This window comes from Dryobates pubescens, chromosome 6 (assembly GCF_014839835.1).
Source record: "Dryobates pubescens isolate bDryPub1 chromosome 6, bDryPub1.pri, whole genome shotgun sequence".
Classification (NCBI taxonomy): domain Eukaryota; kingdom Metazoa; phylum Chordata; class Aves; order Piciformes; family Picidae; genus Dryobates; species Dryobates pubescens.
The window spans coordinates 16,601,071-16,624,313 of record NC_071617.1 but is presented as its reverse complement, the minus strand read 5'-3'; the positions used below and the strand labels follow the sequence as shown (position 1 = coordinate 16,624,313).

The window sequence follows — 23,243 nt, the reverse complement described above, 5'->3', positions numbered from 1 at the left end:
AGCTAATTGAAAAGACTGGGCATGGCACGGGCAACTGGGGAAAGCAAGCAAGCAGAGAAAACAACTCAGTGACCTTTCTTTCTATGCTAACTTTACATCTTGTTTTTCATAATTTTTTTTCTAACCTAAAGTTGAAACTGTTCCATATTCCAGCTCTGTGATCTCACTATTTGCCTAGTTCACAAGGTTTCTGGTACCCTTCTCACATATGCACAACTTTTCTCATTTCTCTGTTTTTTTTTAATTAGTATATTCATACATATATAAACTAAATAATAACTGGTTAACTGGCAAGCTGCACTGGGGGTAAGAGTGCTCACCAAGTTGTAACAGGAGCACAGATCGTGATCAAGACATCCTAATAACACCCAGGAAAGGAAGGATGCAATACATAGCCTGAGGCTTCACTTGCCTCTGCCACTGACCCACAGAGACAGGGCAAGAACTGCTCAGTGTCTCCTTTTGCACCTCTGAGTGACAGCACACTTAGCTGTACATTTGAGGCTAAACTTGTGTAAACCAGTTTTGATTTCTTCCATCATGTTTCTCATTAAGCGCAACGCACCTCCATGGAAAGGCCTGGGACAAACAAATTCCTCTGTGACATAATGAATTCACAAACCCCCTCCAGTTTCACTGGGGAAGTTTGGGGAAAAATACCATGGGCCAAGTCCACCAAGAGGGAAAATCACTCCATTTCCTCTGCCTTAGGGCATGACAATCTTCTGCACCTGCCCAGGGACGGGGCTGAGAGGAGATGCCTGCTGAGAGCTGGGAGGGAGAAGCTAAGGAGAGGGACGCATCCATCCACCCAGGGCACCAGCACAGCAGCACACTGCACCCACGCTGAAGCATGCAGGTCACTGCCTGCTTGTTTCCCTTGGAAATCACTGCCAGCTTCCCCAAGGAGCTTTGTGCCAAAGCACCAAGGCAAGCTCTGTGCACAGAGAGGTATTGCCTCTCCGCACAGGAAAGAAGTACGAGGCTTTTTCCAGCATTCAGATGCTGTTTTTAATGTGACTCAGCTCTGCAGAGTCCATAAGGATGACATGGATTGTGCTTTATTAGCAGTTAGGTTAATGTTTGGAAATAAAAAGACTGATGGTTTTATCTGTTTAATCATTTGGTGCTGCCAAGAGCAACCATAAGCACAGCCCAACAGTGCATGAAGGGAGTACAGCCTCACATTCATTTTCCACCACTAACATCCAAACATTAGCATACAAGTTGTGAAGCAGGCTGGTAGGGGCAGCCATCCAGGATCACAGCTATTGGAGTGACTCAGTGATCATAATTCTTCATGGAGATTTTCAGCTTTCCTGCAATGGAAGGAAATAGGGGTGGATGAGGTGGGCTAATTTCAAGATTTGGCAGTTCATTTGTGTTTGCCCAGCTTTCCTATGCCCTCAGCTGAACTAGGCTACTGAGCTAAGGACTGAAGACTCCTCTATTTTTTTCCTCAATATTCCTACACTTCTCTGTGTGGATCCTCCCTCTTTTTTTTCCTTAAATCTCCTCTTCTTGGTTACACTCTTTTGCAAACAGTAGCTGCAATGCAGATTCACCACAAGGAACCAGGCGATGCTTCTGACCTGCCCTACACAACCAGCAGCAGCTACAGCAATTGGTTACGAATGGCTGGGTCACACAGTCAGATGGCACCCAGACCATACTGCATGTGGCAGCTCCCATCAGTGCAAAGAATGCAAAGAAACACAGAATGTTAGGGGCTGGAAGGAACCTCCAAAGCTCATTGAGTCCAACCCCCCTGCCAGAGCAGGATCACCTATATCAGGTCACACAGGAACACATCCACGTGGGTCTTGAATAGAGGGAGACTCCACAACCCCCTTGGGCAGCCTGCTCCAGTGTTCTGCCAACCTTACAGTGACATTTTTTTTCCTCATGTTTCCATGGAACTTCCTATACCTCAACTTCCACCCACTGCCCCTTGTCCTGTCATTGGGCATCACTAAGAAGAGCCTGACTCCATCCTCTTGGCACTCACCCTTCAGATATTTATAAGTATGACTGAGGTCATCCCTTAGTCTCCTCCTCTCCAAGCTAAACAGCCCCAGCTCCCTCAGACTTTCCTCAGAAGTTCCACTCCCTTCATCATTTTTGTGCCTCTGTGCTGCACTCTTTCAAGCAGTTTCCTGAAGTTTTTCTTAAAGTGAGAGGCCCAGAACTGGACACAATATTCCAGAGACAACAGGAGCCAATGTATGCAAGGATGTTGTCTTAACAGATGATAGCTACCTCAGATAGGGTTTATGACCCTTTAACACTAAATAAGGGCAGCTGTTAGATTCACTGATCCTTTGAAACACACATAGAACAGAGTTTGGTGGGTTTTGTCCAAGTTACACAAAACATCTCTCCTTCTGTACACAAAGTCAAGGGGGAGAGAAGCCAATGAAACAATCATAGTGGAGTTGTACTCCATGAAAAGCTTCCTTGGACGTGTGAACACATGCCTTACCACTTCTGGAAGGGTGCGTGACTGTCTACATAATGGCCCAGCTGGCCCAACAGTTCCATCTAGTACTGTGCTGTTGCAAGAGCTCTACAGAATTTATAACCAGCCACATAAAGTGCACTTTATGAAAGCTTCTTAGCACCCACACTGGTGGGCTGTCACACAGGGGACAGACTAACCACATTGAGACAGAGCTTCTGCAGGGCTGGCAGACATGAAACACAAGGATTTGAGACCTCTAAAGCTTCTTTATCCTTCTTGCATTCTGTTGGTATCTACTCTTTCCAGCCAAAAGGCCAGTAACAGCAGCCCATGTTCTTGACCACCTTCTCAAATACATATGATATCTCTAAGAGAGAAGATGCTGTCAGGAGCTGCCCATGGCTTTAACAAGTCAGCTCAGCACTTTAAATCCCTTTTTTCACTACCAGAGTTATGCTGTTTGCTAGTCTAAAAATAAGCAGAGTCTGAGCTCTGCCCACTCTCCCTGCCTTTCCTTGTATACTTATCAGAAAAATAGCTGGAGCATAACTCCCACACATTGCACAAGATCCAGACTCAAGCAGCCTTAAAGAAGACTTTTTCCTGTCCCAAGTTTATGCTAGAACTAGTCAAAAATTAACACTTTCAAGACTGTAACATCTTTAGAGGTAGGGAAGGGGGAAATCCAAGCAAAACTGAGCATACCCAAAATGTGCTGCCACTTCTGTGACTAACAAAATCCCACAATGCAAAGCTAAAATAAAACAACCACCTTCCTAACCCCAGCCTCAAGGCCACCTCTACTCCACAACTGCGTAGTTTTCTTCCAGCTTCACATTTCAGCCTTGCACCCTAGTAAGTAACCTTTGCCAGCTGGATCTACCTCCAAAGGCAATCTCCATAATGAGGGCAGGCACCTGGGGACCTACCTAACTGGCTCAGGAGGAGAATTTGGTTTGTTTTTTCCAATCCCCCCAGATTCCTTTGAGGCCATGATAAGGGAATGCCAGACCACCTGACAGCAAGAGCAGATGAAGAGGGAGGGAACTGATGAAGAGTAGAGATGTGGATGGTAGCCAGGGTGGGAGGAAAGGAATAGAAGCACAGAATTGTTTATATTGGAAAAGACCTTTAAGATCATCAGGTGCAACCATTAGCCTAATACTACCAAGTCCACCACTAAACTGGGTCCCTAAGCACCACATCTACATGCCTTTGAAATACCTCCACAGATGGTAACTTAACCGCTTCCCTGAACAGTCTGTTCCAACCCTTTCAGTGAAGAAGTTTTTCCTAATGTCCAGTCTAAAACCTCTTTGGTGTAATTTGAGGCCATGTCATCTTGTCTTGCTTGTTACTTAGAAGAGACTGACCCCCACCTCACTAAAACCTCCTTTCAGGTAGTTGTAGAGAGAATAAGGTGTTCCTTCAGCCTCCTTTTCTCCAGGCTAAACAACCCCAGTTCCCCCAGCTGCTGCTCATAAGATTTGTGCTTGAAGACACTTCACCAGCTGCCCTTCTTTACACACACTCCAGCACCTCAATGGCCATTTTGCTGTGAAGCACTTGTAACTGAATGCAGTATTCAAGGCTCAGCCTCACCAGTGCTGAGTACACAGTCACAATCACTTCCCTACTGCTGGCCACACAACAGGCCAGAATGCTTTTGGCCTTCTTGGCCACATGAGCCACACTGCTGGCTCATGTTCAGCCAACTGTCAACCAGCACCCCCAGGTCCTTTTCCAGCAGGCAGCTTTCCAGCCACACTCCCCAAACCTATGGCATTGCATGGGGTTGTTGTGACCCAAGTGCAGGACCTGGTACTTGGCTTTGTTGAACCTCATACACTTGTTCTTGACCCGTTAATCCCTCTGTAGAGCTTTCCTACCCTCAAGGAGATCAACACTCCCACACAACTTGGTGTCATTTGCAAACTGAGGGTGCACATGATCTCCTAACCAGATCATTAATAAAGATATTAATGAGAACTGGCCCAAATACCGAGCAACAGGGAACACCACTTGTGACCAGCCACCAACTGAATTTGTTCACCACAACTCTTTGGGCTCAGCCATCCATTCAGTTTTTCACCCAGCAAAGGGTACACCCATCCAAGAAGTGAACAGCCAGTTTCTCCAGGAGGATGTGGGAAATGGTAGGCATCTACAGCCTTTCCCTCAAGCGTTCTGTGGCTCACTATGTCATAGAAGGAGATCAGGTTAGTCGAGCAGGACCTGCTTTTCATAACATCGTGCTGGTTGGGTCTCATTCCCTGGTCATCCTGTATGTACACTCCAGATGTCACCATAATCTGAGGTCAGACTGATAAACCTGTAGTTCTCTGGATCCTCCTTCTGGCTTTTCTTGTAGATGGGTGTCACATTTGCTAACTTTCATTCCACTGGGACTTCCCCAGTTAGCCAGGACTGCTGGTAAGTGACTGACAGTGGCTCAGTGAGCAGTTACACCAGCTCCCTTAATACTCTTTGGTGTATACCACTCAGACCTGTAGACTCGTAGTGTAGCAGGTTGATAACCTTTTCCCCTTGAATTACAAGGGGCTTCATTTTACTCCCAGTCCCTGTCTTCCAGGTCAGGATCTGGGTAGATAGAGAACAATTGGTTCTACTATTGAAGACTCATCCTTTGTCACTGTTTCCCCTTGCATCCCATAAATGATGGAGATTCTCCTTAACACTTCCTTTTTTAATTATTTTCCTTTTACTGTTTTTATAGGAACACTTTTTATTGTCTTTTATAGCACTAGCCAGATTAATTTCTATTTGGGCTTTGGCCCACCTAATTTTCTCCCTGTATGACCTGACATCTTTGCAGTCCTCCTGAGTGGCCTGCCACTTCTTCCAAAGGTCAAAAATTCTCTATTTTTCCCTAGGTTCCCACCAAAGCTTTCTGTTCAGCCAGCCCTGTCTTTTTCCCCACCAGCTTGTCTTTCATCACATGAGGACACACTGTTCCTGTGCCTTTAAGATTTCCTTCTTGAAGAATGTCCAGCCTTCATGGACTCATTTGCCCTTCAGGACTGCCTCCCAAGGGACTCTGCCAACCAGTCTCCTAAACAAGTCAAAGTCTGCCTTCTGAAGTCCAAGGTAACAGTTCTGCCAACCACCACATCACCCTCTGGTCCATCTCTGTTTGTGAACAGGTCTAGCAGGGTGCCTTCCCTAGTTGGCTCACTCACCAGATGTGTCAGGAAGTTATCCTCCACACACTTTAGGAACCTCCTGGACTGTTCCTCTCTGCTGAATCATATTTCCAGCAGACATCTCGTAAGTTGAATTTGCCCATGAGAACAAGGGCTAGTGACTGTAAGATTTCATCCACAGCTGCTTTGGAATATTTAATTTACTTTTTCATCCTGGTTGTGTGGTCTGTAACAGACTCCCACCATGACTCTCTGCCTGTTGGCCTTCTTGCTGATTCTCAGCCATAAACACTAAACCTGATTGTCACCATCATCAAGCTCTCAACAACCAGAGCACTCACTGACATATAGGGCTACCCCACTGCTTCTCACAGTATCACAGTTTCACAAAGGTTGGAAGAGACCTCGAGGATCATCGAGTCCAACCTGTCACCACAGACCTCATGACTAGACCATGGCACCAAGTGCCACGTCCAATCCCCTCTTGAATACCTCCAGGGATGGTGACTCCACCACCTCCCTGGGCAGCCCATTCCAATGACAAACGACTCTCTCAGTGAAGAACTTTCTCCTCACCTCAAGTCTAAACTTCCCCTGGTGCAGCTTGAGACTGTGTCCCCTTGTTCTTGTGCTGGTTGCCTTGGAGAAGAGACCAACCCCTTCTCCTTCCTTGCCTATCCTTTCTGAATGTAGCCCTTGGGTATCATCAGCCAGCTTTGTTCCCAAGCCTGTAAGGAGGGTGTAGGGTGCTGGTGCATGCCTGGCAAAACTGCCTTTTTGCTTTATAGCTTTGTTTCTTTGTTATGCCTTTTTATTTTTTTTCATGTTTCATTTGCTGTATTTCAGTCACAGCTAGCTGGGAAGGAGAGACTTCACTTTCTCATGAAGTTACTGTTCAGTCAAAGCCCAGCTTTAAAAATACATTTTCTAAATATGCACTATTCACTCTCGTCCTCAGTAATTTGACTGGCAGAAATAAGAGCTGCAAAAGCAGATCTTGTCAGTCATTCTTAAGTCTTCCTTAATACCACCTGCCATTTAAACTATATTTGTAGAGGGGCACAGTGTACTTAATAAGATACCCAAACCTGAAGCCTCAACCTCTTTTCATTTTCTGGAGGAAAACTTCTTTGTGGGATTGCAGATGTGCATGGGAAAGATTACAGATCCTTCCAGGTGGTCCCTGCAAACCCATCTAGGCCTGTTATCTCTAATTTTCTTTACATGCACTGCATTTATATGTGCATCTGCATGTCCCTTGCATCCTGCAGACACCCACTGGCACAGCTCTGAGCATGTGTCTCATGAAGTCCAAAGGGTGGCCGCCTGCCCCTGAGCAGGGGAGGCACTGCACCAGACAGGACCTTAAGGCCGTGCTAAGTGGAAGGCACAGCCTTTGGTTTGTAACAGGTCACCTTGGCTCTGTGGCACAAAGTGGGCCCAATGCCAAGCAGATTTTGCTATTTGCTATTTTAGGCTTAACTTTATTTTTCTTTAGGAAGCAGGGCAGAGGATTAGGGTTTATTCACACGTGGTAATCGCTTGCACCTTTCGGACACTGACCCTATGCCATACAGTGCCCACTTATTTCAGACCCATCTTTCAGAAACAGTGAGTAGCCCTGGCACAGGCTATACTCTGAGAGACAGGGTGACACTCAGCAGCTTTAAAAGAAGACCAAGGAATCCTGATGCCAGCATCCCAAACTACCTTTGGAGAAAGGTTCCTCAACAAGCAAAACGTTTAGTTTTCGTTAAAAGACCTCCTAACAAACAAACCAGGATTGTTCTATGGTAAATTTAGCTGCAGCCTTTCTGGAACAGGATGTTCAGAGAACAAGTATCTTTCATCTTACCACCAGAACATCTCAATTCTTACCTGAAACACAAATTTGGTGCCAGGTGTAGTACAGTGTTTGTGGTCTGTTGCAAATGCCAGCCAGCGAGGGAATGTTCTGGTTTATGGCACACAAGCAAAAGCACAGAGCTAAGTTCAGCTGTGTTTGCCTTTGCTGGGAAAGGAAATAATTATTCTATTTGTTTTGAATCCAAGATGGGAATAGCAAATGTCTTTCTCACCTCACTGAGAGGAAAAAAATCACACCCAATATGGTTAAGGTGCACTCACTTTTACTGAGCAGTGTGACAACCTTGCAATTTGAACAAATTCAATTTTTTAAACTTTTTTGGCTGCTCTGGTTTCTTATTTTTCCTTTAAAGCAGTTTATCCTTGAGAGATGCCTCATGCAGGAACATCTTGGTTGTTTCCTACAAAATGGCAGAACTCATAAATAAAAGGAACAGGTAGAGCAGTAGTAAAGCTCATTTCCAACAGGCTCTCAGAGGACCTGATTGTACTGCAATCTGGAGGCAAATAATTTGCAACAGGGAAAAAAGAATGCCTTAAAATGAGCCGTGCCAGTCTGACACCAGGAGCGGGCAAGCTGGTTCTTCCTAGGGACATGTGGTGACACTTCTTTGGGAGGACGTGAGCTGTGAAATGACCAACGCTGCTTTTTTTGTTTGCTTTTGCAGCAAGCATGCTGCAGCTGAGAGCACCTTTGTTCCAAGCTCAGATACACCTTGTGGAAAGCCAGCAGCCAGGGAAGCATTTTGACTTGGGGAGATTGGCAGATGTTTGGAGTGGGCATGACCCCAACACTGATGCTTTTTGACCCATCACATGACCCTTCTGGGGAGCCTCCTTGGTTTTTCAGCCACTGGATGGTATTACACAGATTTCTTGATGTGCAGCATGGCTTCCTCCAACTGAAAGCTGTGTGAAAAGGGTACCCTTCAGCACAGCTTTTGCCTGTGTCCCCTTCCCCACCTCAGCTCTGGTTACAGCAAGCCATGTCCTCATATTACTTTTTGGCAGTCCACAACATGAATATTAGAAGGTTTTTTGGGGTTTCATAAATGCCTGTTTGCTCCTCCCAGGGATGACATGGCCTCCATCCAGGCTCCACAGCTGAGTGCTATCCTCAGCATGAGCCAGCAGTCACTGTCCTGGATGAGTTTCATTCTGGTTACAGTACTTGGATCACTCAAAGCAAATCAAGGGTAAGTCAAGGCAAGACACCATGTGGATTTTCTTGTCTGGCTCATGTCTTACTCCTGACCCACAATGGACAAATTCCTTCTCAGTCTGTGCTGCTTTCTTAGCAGTTTTTGCTCTGATCATGACGATGCTGGTGACGGGAAGAAATCTGCCTCCATAAGTGAAGATGCGCAGGAAAGAGCTGCATTACATTCAAGTTCCAAACCTTGTCTGACCAGACAAGGTCTCCATGACACAAAGACTGATTGTTGCTCCCCAAGGGCAGTGGGTCCACAGTTGATGTGCAGCCACGTTTCCTCCCTGAAAGTGGGGAGGAGAGAAAGACTGGGCTGGAGGCAGCAGGGGCAGCGCTCAAGCTGAGGTATCAGGCACACGGTGGGTGAGTTAAGGACATACTTTCAGCCTTAATTCCGAGTTTCCTAGGTTTTGTCAGTTTAAGCCAGATTCCTAATGTTATTTTAATGCAGTTGTTTTGTGTGTGAATAATATACTTTCCATGCCAAACCACAAGCCCTGGAACTAATATCTCATAAAAATGCCTAGAGTCCAAAGCTAATAGCTGTTATTCAGCTGATGGAGTGATGCCTAATAAGTTACAGATTAATGCTATTCCCTAGGGGAAGGTAAAATTAAATCCAACTTCTAATGGGTGCTATTTTGCGCAGTGTCCAAGCCTGGGGTTCAGGGAGGCAGCTCACTGCAGACCCTATGGCAGGGCTCAGCACTGTGAGCTGTGTGGTGAGTACCATCTGGGTTGTACCTGGAATCATCGAAGGCAGAAGCTGGGGGAGGGTGTGAGGGATTTCATCAGCTTTCCTTATAAAAGCCCCTGCCCCTCCAGCAACACCCTACCCAGTAATGGGTCACTACAGCTCATCCTTGTCGAGCCCTGCTTTTGTAGGCAATGATTCAAGGAACACTGGGGAGGGACAGTCACTCAGTCCCCAGGCCAGTGGTGTCTGAGTGGGCAGGAGCCAGCACAGATGCCAGCAAGGAGGGAGGTGCCCCTTCCTCTCCCAGAGGGTTTGGATGGGGCATTAGTGACCTGCAGGTTGCAGAAGGGAGAGGTGGAAGGAACTGGTGATCGGGGAGAAGCTGTCCTTTTGCACTTTTTCCTGGGAGGGAAGTCAAACCACAGGATGTCAGTGCAGCCTCTGTGAATGCCACACTTACTGAAAGCAAGCACACAGGAAGATCTCTTTCCTGGAACGTCTTCTTATTTAGGAAATTCACATCATGACAGCAAAGCAGATTGCTTATTTGGGAATCAGAAAATGAGATGTGGCCTCAAGTCAGTGCTTGCCTGTAGGCAGCACGGAAGAAAGTTTGAGGCTGTACCAGAGGCAGCTGCTGGCTCACAGCAGCAGCAAAGGCAGAGCTGGATGGGCTGGAGGCCTGGACAGCTGGTGTTTGCCGCCTGTGTCCTGACGCTAGCTGTGCAGCAGTAAGGTATTGATTATTTTCCTGTTACAACACAAAGGGGTTAGCTAGATGGGCTTCTGCAGAGGTGAGAAAGAAATGTGTCGTGTAGACTGTTTATTTTGCTCTAATTGGATTCACACCCTCTTTGTGAATAAATATCTTTTACTCCAGCTCTTGTGGTTTTTCATGGCTGTGAATGTTGAGGAGCTCTTCCACAGGCAGGCAATTCTCAGCTTTGGTGGGGAAAGCGATGAGGTCAACAGAGGTATGCAGCGTGCAAATATCACAGCCAAAGAAACCCTCATGGTCGTGTCCCAAACAATGCTTCATGGTCACAAACAACTGAAATGAAATAAAAGGTGCTCTTTAAACAGGGAAATCTAAGCTTTTCAGTCCTTCTGGATGCAGCTTCTGTGGGCAAACTGCAGCACAACACTTCAACGCAGAGGCATGGTGATGCTGCCCATCATTAATGCTGGTCCCCTTTCAGCAGGCTGTGTTGCATACTAAAATGGTCAGTAAATTTTCTGCTAAAAGTTCATCATCTTTTCTAGCTGGTGTGGAACACTGTAGGAACATTATCCTCATCTGCTGGGTTTTTGCCTGCTCTCTCAGAAACATGGAAAATACCTGCAGCAGGGGTGGCTTCTCAAGCTTGTCCTTGATCTCCGGAAACACAATGAGCTCAGATGGAAAAGAAAGAAGAAAAAGCATATTCCAAGAATCCCAGGTCTTCAACAGGAAGTTCTTTATGATGAGAATAGTGGAACATTGGAACAGGTTGCCCACCAAGGTGGTAGAGGCCCCATCCCTTGAGATATTCAAAGCTTGATGGGGCTCTGAGCAACCTGATCTAGTTGGGGATGTCCCTGTTTACTGCAGGGGCCTTGGACTGGATGACCTGTAAAGGTCCCTTCCAACCCAATGCATTCTTTGATTTTACATATCAAAGAGTTAAGGGTTTGAAATCATTCCACTTACTTGGTATTCCTTAAAAAAAAAAAGAAAAAGAAAAGAAGTTACATCAGGAAGGCACATTTCTCTGGAGAACAACTGCTCTTGCTCCTGCAGTTCCCACAGATGTGTTGTATTTGCAAATGGCTCTTCCTCTTCACCAACCTGTGGCTTGTCTGAGAGTGTTCAGTAGGTCTTACTGGAATTTGTGGACACACATTAAACTTGACATAAAATATGTCTTTTATTGCTGTTCTGATCATGTTTCTCCCCATGACAGATAGTCATAATTTCTGTTGGTTTTGTTGCTCCATAGCTGGACACTGAAGCATCAAATAAAACCATATGCTAAGTACATTTTCTGAGCGATTTGGTTTATAGATTGCCATAATTTTCAGTGATACCTTTTGCCTTGCTCAACTCATTGGTCTCATGAGATCTTGCAGAACTCATCTGTTTTAGTGCTCTTAGAGCCCATGGAAGGTCTATAAAAAAGTTACTGGCCAGCTACAAAGTGGAAAAATTAAGTAATTTACCCAGCATCACACCTGTAAGCAGAGCATCCAGTTCTGCAGAGCAAATTTCATATTCCCCCTCCTTCTCTTTCTATGCTCTCTGGCCTCACTCACGGTACAAGAGATGAGCTTTCAACTCCTCTCTCCCCTCACAGTTCCCTACAGCAGTATCCATCCTGTCCAAAAGAGAAAACAGCCCAATCACACCAATGTGATTGACTAATTTGAAGGAATATTTTTAAATATGGACAATAGTCTCTTTTTCCTTATCTTCATTTTTGGAATGCCTGAGCCATCTTAGAAAATTTTCCCTCAGTATTTATCTTGAATCAAGCTTGTATAATATTCCTAGCAGGGAAAATTCCAGTCTACAAAATTTAAGTTAGGCAAAAGGAAAATAACTGAAATGAGAGTCATCTCCTAGAAAATATGATACAACTTGGACAATGATAAACACTGTAATACAGGAATCACCACATCTACTGAAGTTTGCCACCTCTGCAATGCAGCTGCCAGTTGTTTTGGTTCCACAAAGCAGTGCAGTAGATTTTTTTTTAGAGCAGGAAGCAAACCAGAATATTATTTCTAAGGCAAATGAAAGGTGCAATTAGGAGAACTGGTGGTAACAGCATGACTTTCCCATCACAGTACCCACACAGCACAGTAGGAAAGGCTCAATAGCACAAGCAAGGACAGGCTTTATGGTTGCCCAGCGAAAATGTTGGTAGAGAGAATGAACAGGCTTTCCCCCTTCTCTTGCTGTCCTGCCAGGGGAAATGTAAATGGGAACGGGGTACTCCTCTGCAGATTGAAAATAAAGACTTATGGATTACTTGTCCCAGGACTTTACAATACAAGATGACTTTTAGAAATGCAGAAAGATCCATCTATTGCCTTCTTAGCTGGAAATTGAAGGACACTGTATAAACTGAGGAAAACCTCAACAGCCTTCAGCACAAAATTCAGTTAAATCTCTGCCTTCAACAGTTTCCAAATCACAGAAACCTTGGGAATAGAGCAGGACTGGGGTACAGGGTCTTAAGAGGTCAGAGCAGAAAACAATGTTGCCTCCTTTCAAGAGAAACTGTAGATAGTATTTAGCATCCTCAAGCAGTCAAGTTCATAAGTGAGTGTGCCTGATTGTGGACTGGCTTCTTTGTCAACTTAGTATTCAGGGGAAGGAAGAATTGCCATAGCAACATTCCCATCTTCTGACATGTATCATGCAGATCATGTAGTCAAGGCAGCACAGCACCCTCTCACACATGTGCTCTGTGAACTTTTGTATTCTTGACAATATTAAAGAGAGAACTGTCTCATGATTGACATATTTGCCTGAATGTTTTTATGAGTCCTTAAAAAAAAATATGGAAATGCTTCCCTTCCCCCAAACTCCTCCTTTGAAGTGTTTTCTCTTCTCCATCCCACTGAAATGATGAGAACAGCTCATGCCCCAGATCTGCAGATATATGTTCCTGATGGTAGTCCTACGCTATGCAAATATGTAAACTGCAAAACATGGAGGGTTTTAAAAAATTAAGTACATCCAGCAGAATATAAACTCTAAGTAGAAGTGCTGAAAAGAACTAATCTTACAGTACTGGCATAAATAATGCTCTATTAAACAAAGACTTACATATTTTTGTTTGCTTGGTTTGGTTTGGTTTTTTGTTTTGAGTCAGTCTGAAGTCTCCAGACACATGTGCCAACCACACCTATGGCACATGCCAATACGTATGTCAACCTACAGAGCAGGAGAGGTCCCAAGCAGAGCAGAATACTCTGAGTGTTTGCAGCCAAGGTCTGCCTAACCCCTGGCATGGCTTGGGCTACACAGACTTCCTCCTGAAAGAAAAGTACCACACATTACATAGGGCTAAGGTGTGGACTGGTACCAATGGGAATCTGAAACACTGTGCAGCTACCTTTGGAACCCAGATAGTAGTGGAAGCTAGGTACTCGACTTTACAAGTGTCTTTGATTTGTTGTACTACAAGCTACTCAATGGACCTCTTTCTAAGCTTACCATCTATTCAGAATGGTAGGTCCCTTCAAAATTCCTTAACACTAGAAACAGTTGGATTCTCCTACTATATATATGCCTCCAGTGGTTCTGACATTAGAAGTATCACAATATACTGTTGCATGCCTATGTAGTTTTCCCTCAGACCTGGTATTTAATATGCTGTGCTGTCCTTGGCAGAATGCCTATGGCACCATTTCTACGTAAGGGTTGGCCTCGGTAGCTCCTTCTCCAAGGAATGGGCTCAAAAACCTGCATAACTCCATGGACTCAGCAGAATGAGACCAAAACTTACTTTGAGTGCTTCTCTCTGGATTGGAGATGCACCTAGCTTTGGACTACACCTAAGGGAAGTGATTTTTTCAAACCTGCTTAGTTTATCTTCTCTTGGGCTTCTTTCTTACAGAGCTCCTCAGAATTGCCTCATGAATGCTCACTGTAATATGTACCTGTTGGGTGGCAGAAGCTCCCACTGTTTGTGCAAAGAGAGCTCCTTTATGTAACTGCTGGAGGCAAGTCACCTTCAGATGGTGGCAGCATTATATCTTTCCACTCACCCACATTCCTGTCCTTCTCACTATTCCTTTCCAATCTTTAGGGTCACTGTACAAAGGTTTGGTAACTTACCTTCTGTAGGCAGAGTAAATGTAATTATGCTGTGGTCAGTTTTGCTTATGGTTCATCTGGGATTAAGCCTCCAGTAACTTCCTGAGCTTCACCCAGGTCTGAGAGCCCTCCCTGCCTCTGTGTACCCCACAGTTGCTTGTTCCATGAAATAACCATTCAAGTAATACCTTTGTCCCATGGTGACTGACTATGTATGGGTAGTTGAGGTCCTTCATTATCATTGGTTTTGATGCCTAAGTATTGTGTGCTAAATTGCCTCTTCCTGCTCTATGACTGATAATACTCCTGTTCTGTTAAGCAACAACCTCTAGAGAAAATGGTTTGCAGCTTAATACCAGTATCATAAGAGGAGTGACCTCTCCCTCTTTTATCCCATTACATCTATCAGGTGTAAACTTAGAAGCCAAATTGGGAACCATTGTGAAGTAAGAACCATCTATTTTATTTTACATAGTAAAATAGCTAAGATGATTACATGTAGAAAGCTAGTCAGGCAGTGCTCTGGCTGAAAGATTTAACATCCAGAAATGCAGACCTGCAGAGTACTGTGATTGCAGACTGCCCCTATTGCTATAGGCACAATGACCAGCAGCTCACCAGCTTTACTCCTAGGGGGAAAATGGGAGCACAAGGAGCTGCCAGTTTGGATTTATGGTGGCATTGCTGCCCATATCAAGAATGATACCTATCACAGTGCCTGATTTATTTCCATGTTAAGCAAGTAGCTACCACTTAGCATCCTATCGTCCTTATTTGTTTCTAGAGAAGATCTATCTGTATGCATGGGTGTGTTTAATGTACACAATATACAAACAGTGGGGACTATCTGCATATTAAAAAAGCAAAGAGATATTGTGTCCTAGTACTGGCTGTACCATAGCAATCTCTATATCTAGAATGGACACTGTGGAAATACTTCTCCAGCATAATGGTATTTACTTTTTAATACACAAGCTATATATAAAATCCTGCAATTGGACAGCATGACTAGCTACAATATGAATTAGATGGAAAAGATACTATTTTACTTCTGTCTCATTTTACATAGCTCTAAGGAACAGCAGAGACCTCCTGCAGTGGGCCATGAAGTCTGCGGCCTACCTTTCAAATTCCCGTACTGGCATTTATTGTGTTTAGGTTCAAAGCCCTTTACAGCTGTGGTCTGAACAAGAAAAGGGCACTTAAGGGAGTAGGATTACAACTTGCTCTTCTGGGTTACATTAAAATCCATTGATTGCCATCTGTTGCTTGAACAAAATAGAGTGCATTTTTGATAAAAATAAAGTTGCTTATTTTGGAGAATATATGTTAAAGATGTTTATGGTCTGTAAATTGGACAGATCTGTTCTGAGAGTTACTTAATAATACAAGAGGAAGTCACTATGCTCAAAAGACTCCAAGCACAAAAAGCTCTTGCATGCATTTCATTATGCCATTAGAAGCACTCCAGAAAGCATCTGACCTGCAAGTCCACCTGCCCCTTCAATCAGCAAAGTCCCTGTGCTGGAAAGCACCTCTTGTGTGTGCTCTGAGTTCAGCATGTGCCTCAGGGCTACTACTCAGTAGTCAGGTGGAATATATTTTCATTTGCCCAAAGAGATCCAGCCATGGTTGTAACTCTGCCAAAGGCTACTACAAAAACAGTGGGTACCCAGACAGAGCCCATGTACAAGCATGCAGGTGTCCAGGCTGCTAGCTGCAGAGTGCTGGAGCCTGGCACTTGAAATGGAGGGTGGTGGAGACACCACCTGTGTGAGGTGTGACCAGGTGAACTACCTGCTTAACCTGGTGGCCAAGCTAAAGGAAGAAATGGTAAGACTCAGGACTATAAGCAAATGTGAAAGCGAGTTAGACATGTGGGAGCCGGCTCTACAGACCTCCTTAGTCAACCCAGGCAACCCAGGAAGCAGGGGGAAATGGATACAGGTCCCTGTTAGGAGAGGCATGGGGAATCCAGCCTGGCCCTCTTCACCTCCCCTGTTGCCCTTTGCACAAGCATGAGGCACTGCAAGTTGAGGGCAATGTGAATGAGAAGGCAGAAGAGGAACAATCTGAGGGGACACCTAAAGCAAATTAGTTGCCACCTTGCATCAGGACTAGTACCATAAAGAGGAGGGTAATTGTTATTGGTGACTCTCTCCTGAGGGGAACGGAGGGACCTATATGTTGTCCTGACCCATGCCACAGGGAAGTCTGCTGCCTACCTGGAGCCCAGGTAAGGGACGTCACAAGGAGACAACCAAAGCTAATCCAGCCCTCTGGCTATTACCCATTGCTGGTAATCCAAGCTGGCAGTGATGAGCTTGGTAAGAAGGGCACCAGGACAATCAAAAAGGAATTCAAGGCTCTAGGTCAACTGATTGATGGGGCAGGAGCTCAAGTGGTGTTCTGCTCAGTTCCCTCAGTGGCAGGGGTGTACACTAAAAGGAACAGGGCAACGAGGCTGGTGAGAGGTCTTGAGCACAAGCCCTATGAGGAGAGGCTGAGAGAGCTGGGATTGTTCAGCCCGGAGAAGAGGAGGCTCAGGGAACACCTTATTGCTGTCTACAACTACCTGAAGGGAGGTTGTAGCCAGGTGGGGGTTGTCTCTGCTCCCAGGCAACCAGCAACAGAACAAGAGGACACAGTCTCAAGCTGTGCCAGGGGAAGTTTAGGCTCAAGGTGAGGACCAAGTTCTTCACAGAGAGAGTGATTTGCCATTGGAATGGGCTGCCCAGGGAGGTGGTGGAGTCACTATCCCTGGAGGTGTTCAGAAAAAGATTTGATGTAGCACTTGGAGCCATGGTTTAGTTGTCAGGAGATGTTAGGTATTAGGTAATAGGTTGGACTTGATGATCTCTGAGGTCTTTTCCAACATGGTTGATTCTGTGTGATTCTGTGACTTCTCTAAGAAGGTGTCAAGGTGTAGATCTTTTTACTTTCCAGGCTAATTTCATTTCCCCTTTGCTCTTCTTGCTTTACTAAGAGGAGAGATCACTGACACTATATAAAATTGACCTGTCAAACTTGCAACTGCTTTTTATTCCTGGGACTTCAGCAATAGGCAAACCCCAGGTTTAATACTGCAGTCAAACACACTGAAGACACCTGCACTCTTACAGCAACATACAAACATGCTGGGCCAAACTAATTACCTGTCTATAAAATAAACATCCCAGGTTTCTTTCCTTCCCTGCAACACCTGTGGCCACAGTTTGAGTGGCTGGATACTGCAGCACCTGAGGCTTCAAACCACAGGAACAGAGCAGCTGGGATACTGTAATGGAGATGACCTCTTCTACTAGCATGCACTACACTTTGATCAGCTTTCTTTTGCTACTGCAGATGGAAAATATCTGTCATCAACATTTGCTCCCTGTTCACATGAAACAAGGAATTAGTAGTGTAACTTCTCTGAGGCTGCATTCAGAGGCAACTTCACCTACACATCTGCTTGCTCATTTACTCCCAGAGCAGGAACACCAAACCTACCTCAGTATGCTAACCACATGTTGATGGTCTCATCGGGACTACAACTCCTGTTTTAGACTATAACTTTCAGTGTTCAGTTTAACAGCATCTGGGTCTTCTGGGGCTATCAAGAGTCCTGCAGACTGATCAATCTTTATAGAAAATAAAAAGCAAAATGTTGTTAGGATTTGAAACAGCCTCTGAACAGCAAATTCAATAGGAAAAAGGAACTAAGAAGCATATGCCTTATATGGTGTCAAGAGTGATTGCCCACTGGAATGGGCTGCCTGAGGAGGTGGTGGGGTCGCCATCGCTGGGGGTGTTCAGGGCGAGGCTTGACAGGATGCTTGGTTGTATGGTTTAGTTGATTGGGTAGTGCTGGATGATAGGTTGGACACAATGATCTCGAAGGTCTCTTCCAACCTGGTCTATTCTATTCTATTCTATTCTATTCTATTCTATTCTATTCTATTCTATTCTATTCTATTCTATTCTATTCTATTCTATTCTATTCTATTCCAAATTGCCACATGGGAACCTGTAGGATGCTTAGCCATTTTTCAGTCTACCACAGTGTTCAAGTGTCTTTGACATGCATTGGTGCTAATTTAGCTAATATTACTCATATATATGGGCAGACAAGTAAAAAAATCAACTTAAAATAAGGATAAATATTTGTCATTTTCCTTTAAAATAAAGCAACAGTTGCTACAGCAAGACAGCAAACTATGGTTTCACCACATACAAGATAAATCACAGGGAAAAATAAATTGATTTTGAAATTGTTGCAAAATTGGGCAAGTTATGGCAACCTCTTTGTAACAGAGTGGCATGCAAAGAGTGAGTATGTTTTGGGGTAGCTAAATGCATCGAAAAAGTGAGGATGAGCTTTCCAAAGACAAACAGGGTATACAGTTGTAGTGAAATCTGTGGCATTTCTGTGGCTAAATTTTCTATCCAGCATTAAAAATACAAATCATCACTTTTCAGTGTTCTACACTAAGTCAAGAGAGTATTACTAAGATTGCAAAGTCAGGTATTCAAGAATGAGGTGATGTCAGAATTAAAGCTGTTTGTCCAACCTTAATTTGTCCCCTGGTGAGTATGAATTATGATATTGCCTTTAATCAATGATCACACAGTGTTTTTCCTGATGCCTGATTTGTAACACATGATGGATGGTGCTTAGTGAATGATGAAACTGTATTTTGTTTTTCCCTTGTGGTTCCAGGTGTGGTAAACTGCCTTATTCTTGGCGTGCTACATACTTCTCTGACAAAAAAATCCCTGATTCTTCCACTGAATAGAATAGAATAGAATAGAATAGAATAGAATAGAATACATAGAATAAATCAGGTTGGAAGAGACCTTCAAGATCATCGCATCCAACCCATCAACCAACCCAACACCTCATAAACAACTAACCCATGGCAGCATACAGTTAAGTAACCCATTTGGATTAAGAAACCAAAACCAAACAAACCCACAATTAACTTAACACCAATCTCTCCCTTTCACACTATGCAAAACACTGTATACCCAGAAACTATGTTGTCAATAAAGGAAATTCTATCATATCTTCAAATAATTGTCTTTCTGCCAACATTGAAAGTAAAATCACAGCATTCATTTGCAAATGCAATGAATCACAGAATCATCAGGGTTGAAAGGGACATCAAGGATCATCTAGTTCCAATCCCCCTTCCAAGGGCAGGGCCACCTCACACTAGATCAGGTTGCTGAGAGCCCCATCCAGCCTGGCCTTGAAAACTTCCAGGGATGGGGTTTCTACCACTTCCCTGGGCAACCTGTTGCAGTGTCTCATCACCCTCATGGTGAAGAGCTTATTCCTAATATCCAGTCTGAATTTACCCTCCTTACTGTGCTCAGTATAGCACCAATAAAATGAACAAAAATGCATTGCATTCAACCCATCAACCAATCCACCACCACCTAATCAACAAACCCATGGCACCAAGCACCCCATCAAGTCTCCTCCTGAACACCTCCAGTGATGGTGACTCCACCACCTCCCCGGGCAGCCCATTCCGATGGGCAATCACTCTCTCTGTATAGAACTTCTTCCTAATATCCAACCTAATGTTCTATGCAGTTTGTCACTACAGCTATGACATACTCAATAAACATCACCAATTTGATTTTACTGCAGTCCTTACGGGAAAAGCTAGGTTTTTTTCCTCACTTAGTTCATTCATCTAACCTGTTCTCATTGCTCAAGTTTTCATCAAACTTTGATTCCTTCATATTTGGTCTAGCCAGCTTTACTTGCAACAGCTCTGGGGAGATATGGATAACACACGGGAACAGAAGTTGGGTCTCTGTTCTGGTCTGTCAGGCCTGGAGAAGGTCAACAGATCAGGGATGGATAGGAAAGTCCTATTCAGCTGCAAATTCCCAAATTTGCTGAACACTTTGGAGAATTACCTGTGCACTACAGGGAAATGCAGACATATTTTTTTCTACAAATGGACAAAGATGAATATATTGTCTCCATCAATTCAGAAGTATTACCAACATAAATTACATATTTCTTCCAAAGACCTGGTTCCACAGCAAGATAAAAGTAGGGAAAAGATTTCCAGCCACCATTTTTCCCCCTGTAGACTTACATTTGGAAATAAATGACCTGTTCTGACAAAAAGTTTTCCACCAAAGAAATAGTTGCCCCAAGAGAAATACCTTTCAGGGACAATTTTAGCAGAGATGGTTGAAATTCGACAATCTTACAAGTGACTTTTACTTTAGTCATCATTCATCCATCATCTTTCTTAAGAATGATGGATTGTGTAATTCTAAAGGGAATGAACAGTCTCAAGGAGTGCTCTCTGGGTACACAGGCCCCTAAGTTATTTATATCACAGTTCATACATCATAGGCTGGATTTAATGCTCTAAAATGTTTTTGACTTTAAACACGTGATTCAAAGCTCATATGAGGTGGAGAACCTTTTGAGATCTAAGAAGACAAATTGAGTTCAAACCCTGGAATACGGTAAATTCCCTCAAACCAGATGAAACCCACCACATTTTGTCTCACACATATTGCCTTTGGCTAATAATGCCAACCTCATGGGCTTAACTGAGATCTAAGCTTGGTAGTCTATTTTTTTTTTGAGGTGCTGAATATTCACAAGTTCACAGATGTGAGGGATGACAATTTTAAGTGTCCCTATGCTGTGGCTCTGAAAGGGAATCTACTTTCACTTGAATACCTGCCTATGGATTCAGACAAGCAGTTTTGATCCCTGATGTTTCTGTTCTCTTTATATTCTTACTACATTTCCAGTGTCACCTAAAATGACACTGTATTAGAAGAAAAACTTATCTTGAGTAGGAGCAATCTTTTCATCAACAGCTCCTTTTTGAGGTCTCAGCCACTCAGTGATGTAACAAATACAGCAGAGATCTTCAGAGCTTGTTCTAGCATTCTGGCCTTTCTTTGTTTTATTTAACACTTTCTTTCCATCAGAATGAGTTCTTGAAATCAGTGAAGGAAACAACCCCTGTGAAATAAAAAAATTGCAAAAATGTCCAGACTTAACAGCAGTGAGAATTATGCAAGTTCTTCAAATGACAAACAAGTCAACAGGGTTTGTGCTTTGGGCTTCCCACCCTAAGCGGCAGTTGATAATCTGTCACAACATCACGTCTGTCACTGCTGCTGCAGCTGCTGGAAAGTACAGCCAGATTCCTCTGTGCATTCATAGTCCATCAGCATTTCCATGTGCTACCTTAGCTTTCAGAAGCAGTGACTTTAAACAGTTCCTACCTCCCTAAACAGTACTGATTCCCTGTTTTCCTTCCTTCCTGAGTTTGTAAAGCTTGTTGGCAAATAACAGACATATTACCACCACCAGTAACACCACCTATTAAAATCAAGCCCTAGCTCTCTGTGGATACGCATTACCGTGCATGTGCAAGGCACAGTGCAGGTCCCGTGGAACACAATATCCCTAACACAAGGCCACATGGCCCCAGCTAATTTGCTTTCAAATTCTGCTGAGTTTGTGTGTTCTGTCCTCTCCCTCTGTTAGACTACCAGAGGAGTTCCTTCTTTTTCTGACCACTTATTTCCATGAACATTTTAGTAGCTTGCCTAGCTGTGAAATCTTAGTAGCCCCCTGGTTTGCCCAGGGGCATTCTTGTGTTGTCTACAATTTATACATATATGAAAATATTGTATATTTTGTACATGTTCATTGCATTTCATATTTAGATTGTAGTTTTGCTTGTAAATACAGCTTCATTTGCTTCCACTGAGCTGGTCTGGCAAATTTTATGTTGAGGGGTAATTCCAGCCCAGCCAGAGGTCCCTTCCAACCCTGACAACTCTGTGATTCCTGATTGTCTGATAATTAAACAGAATCTTGTCCAGTTTAAATGATTGCTAGTATTTTGCAACCGAATTCCTGATAGAAACAGGCATATGTTTAAGCATTTGCTTAGGTGCCTTCCCGAAGTAAGGCTTAAATGCTGTACAACACTAATGGCATAGCACATCTATTGAGAACTTACAACTGGAAGATGCAGGATCAGATCTTGAATGAGGAAAGTAAGAAAAATCCTCACGTGAAATCATGCACAGCTGACAGTGGAAAACCTGAAAATATATCATTCAAATGCCATCAGTACATCTAGAATTTGAAGAATTGGCATGAAGAAACAGGAATGTAGGGATAATTTGATCTTTATTTAGGCCTTTTTAAGAAAAGATCCATCATATTCCAATAGTTTAACACTGCAAGTAAGATTTTGCTGGACTGATAAAATGATTAACATCTACAATTTAAGGCAGCTGTTACATAGTGTCACATCAGTATTTCAGTCGGACTGAATTCTTCCTTAGGTACATTCATGCAATTTACTTCTACTGTATTTTTACACCGCACTTTGAAGGATATAGGATTGTTTTGTTTCCCCATGTTAGTCCTATCTGGTTAAGCTTTTCTCAAACAATCTGGAGAGTGGACTCATTGTTCTTGGTGCAAGTGAAGATTTAATGATTTAATGACTTACTTGATGGAAGAAATGCACATTGAAAATGCCATGGAGATAAACACTCATTTTGTATGTGTATGTCACATGCAAGCATGGAGACATAGGAATGGAGGTTGAAACATTATTGTTAGCTAAAATAATTTTCCCTCTCTATAAAACCCAGAAATATCTTTGCACTGAGCAGAGAGCCCCTTAAACTTCCTCCTTTCCAAAAGATTCCTCTTCATGCCAGCCTCTGTTGGGGATGAGGAATCTTTCATGAAGCCATAAGCAATCTTCCATGTTGCCTCTACTGTTCAGTCTGATTTTGGCTTTTCTTTTCCTTCTTCAATACCTGAAAACATACAGAAAACAGCTTTTAAAAAACTCAATTACTAATTATAGGGTTGTGGTGTGGCTCAGTTGGTAGCACATAAGACCCTTAATGGGAAGCTTGTGAGTTCAAGCCTGCAGTGGGCACTATTGTCCTCCCTACTCTAGTCATGGGGTCTGTGGTGACAGGTTGGACTCGATGATCTTTGAGGTCTCTTCCAACCTTGGTGATACTGA

At 43.7% G+C, this 23,243-nt stretch overlaps 1 protein-coding gene across 1 annotated transcript in view; it reads right to left on the bottom strand.

The window, feature by feature from the left end:
* Positions 1 to 22,030: 22,030 nt before the first annotated feature.
* The window catches only part of AIG1 (androgen induced 1), a 129,761-nt gene continuing 128,548 nt past the window's right edge, over positions 22,031 to 23,243 (bottom strand). The window contains exon 6 of the mRNA XM_054162670.1: positions 22,031 to 23,028. Coding sequence (XP_054018645.1) covers positions 22,991 to 23,028 — 38 coding nt within the window. The 3' untranslated portion in view covers positions 22,031 to 22,990. The remainder of the gene's footprint in view (positions 23,029 to 23,243) is intronic.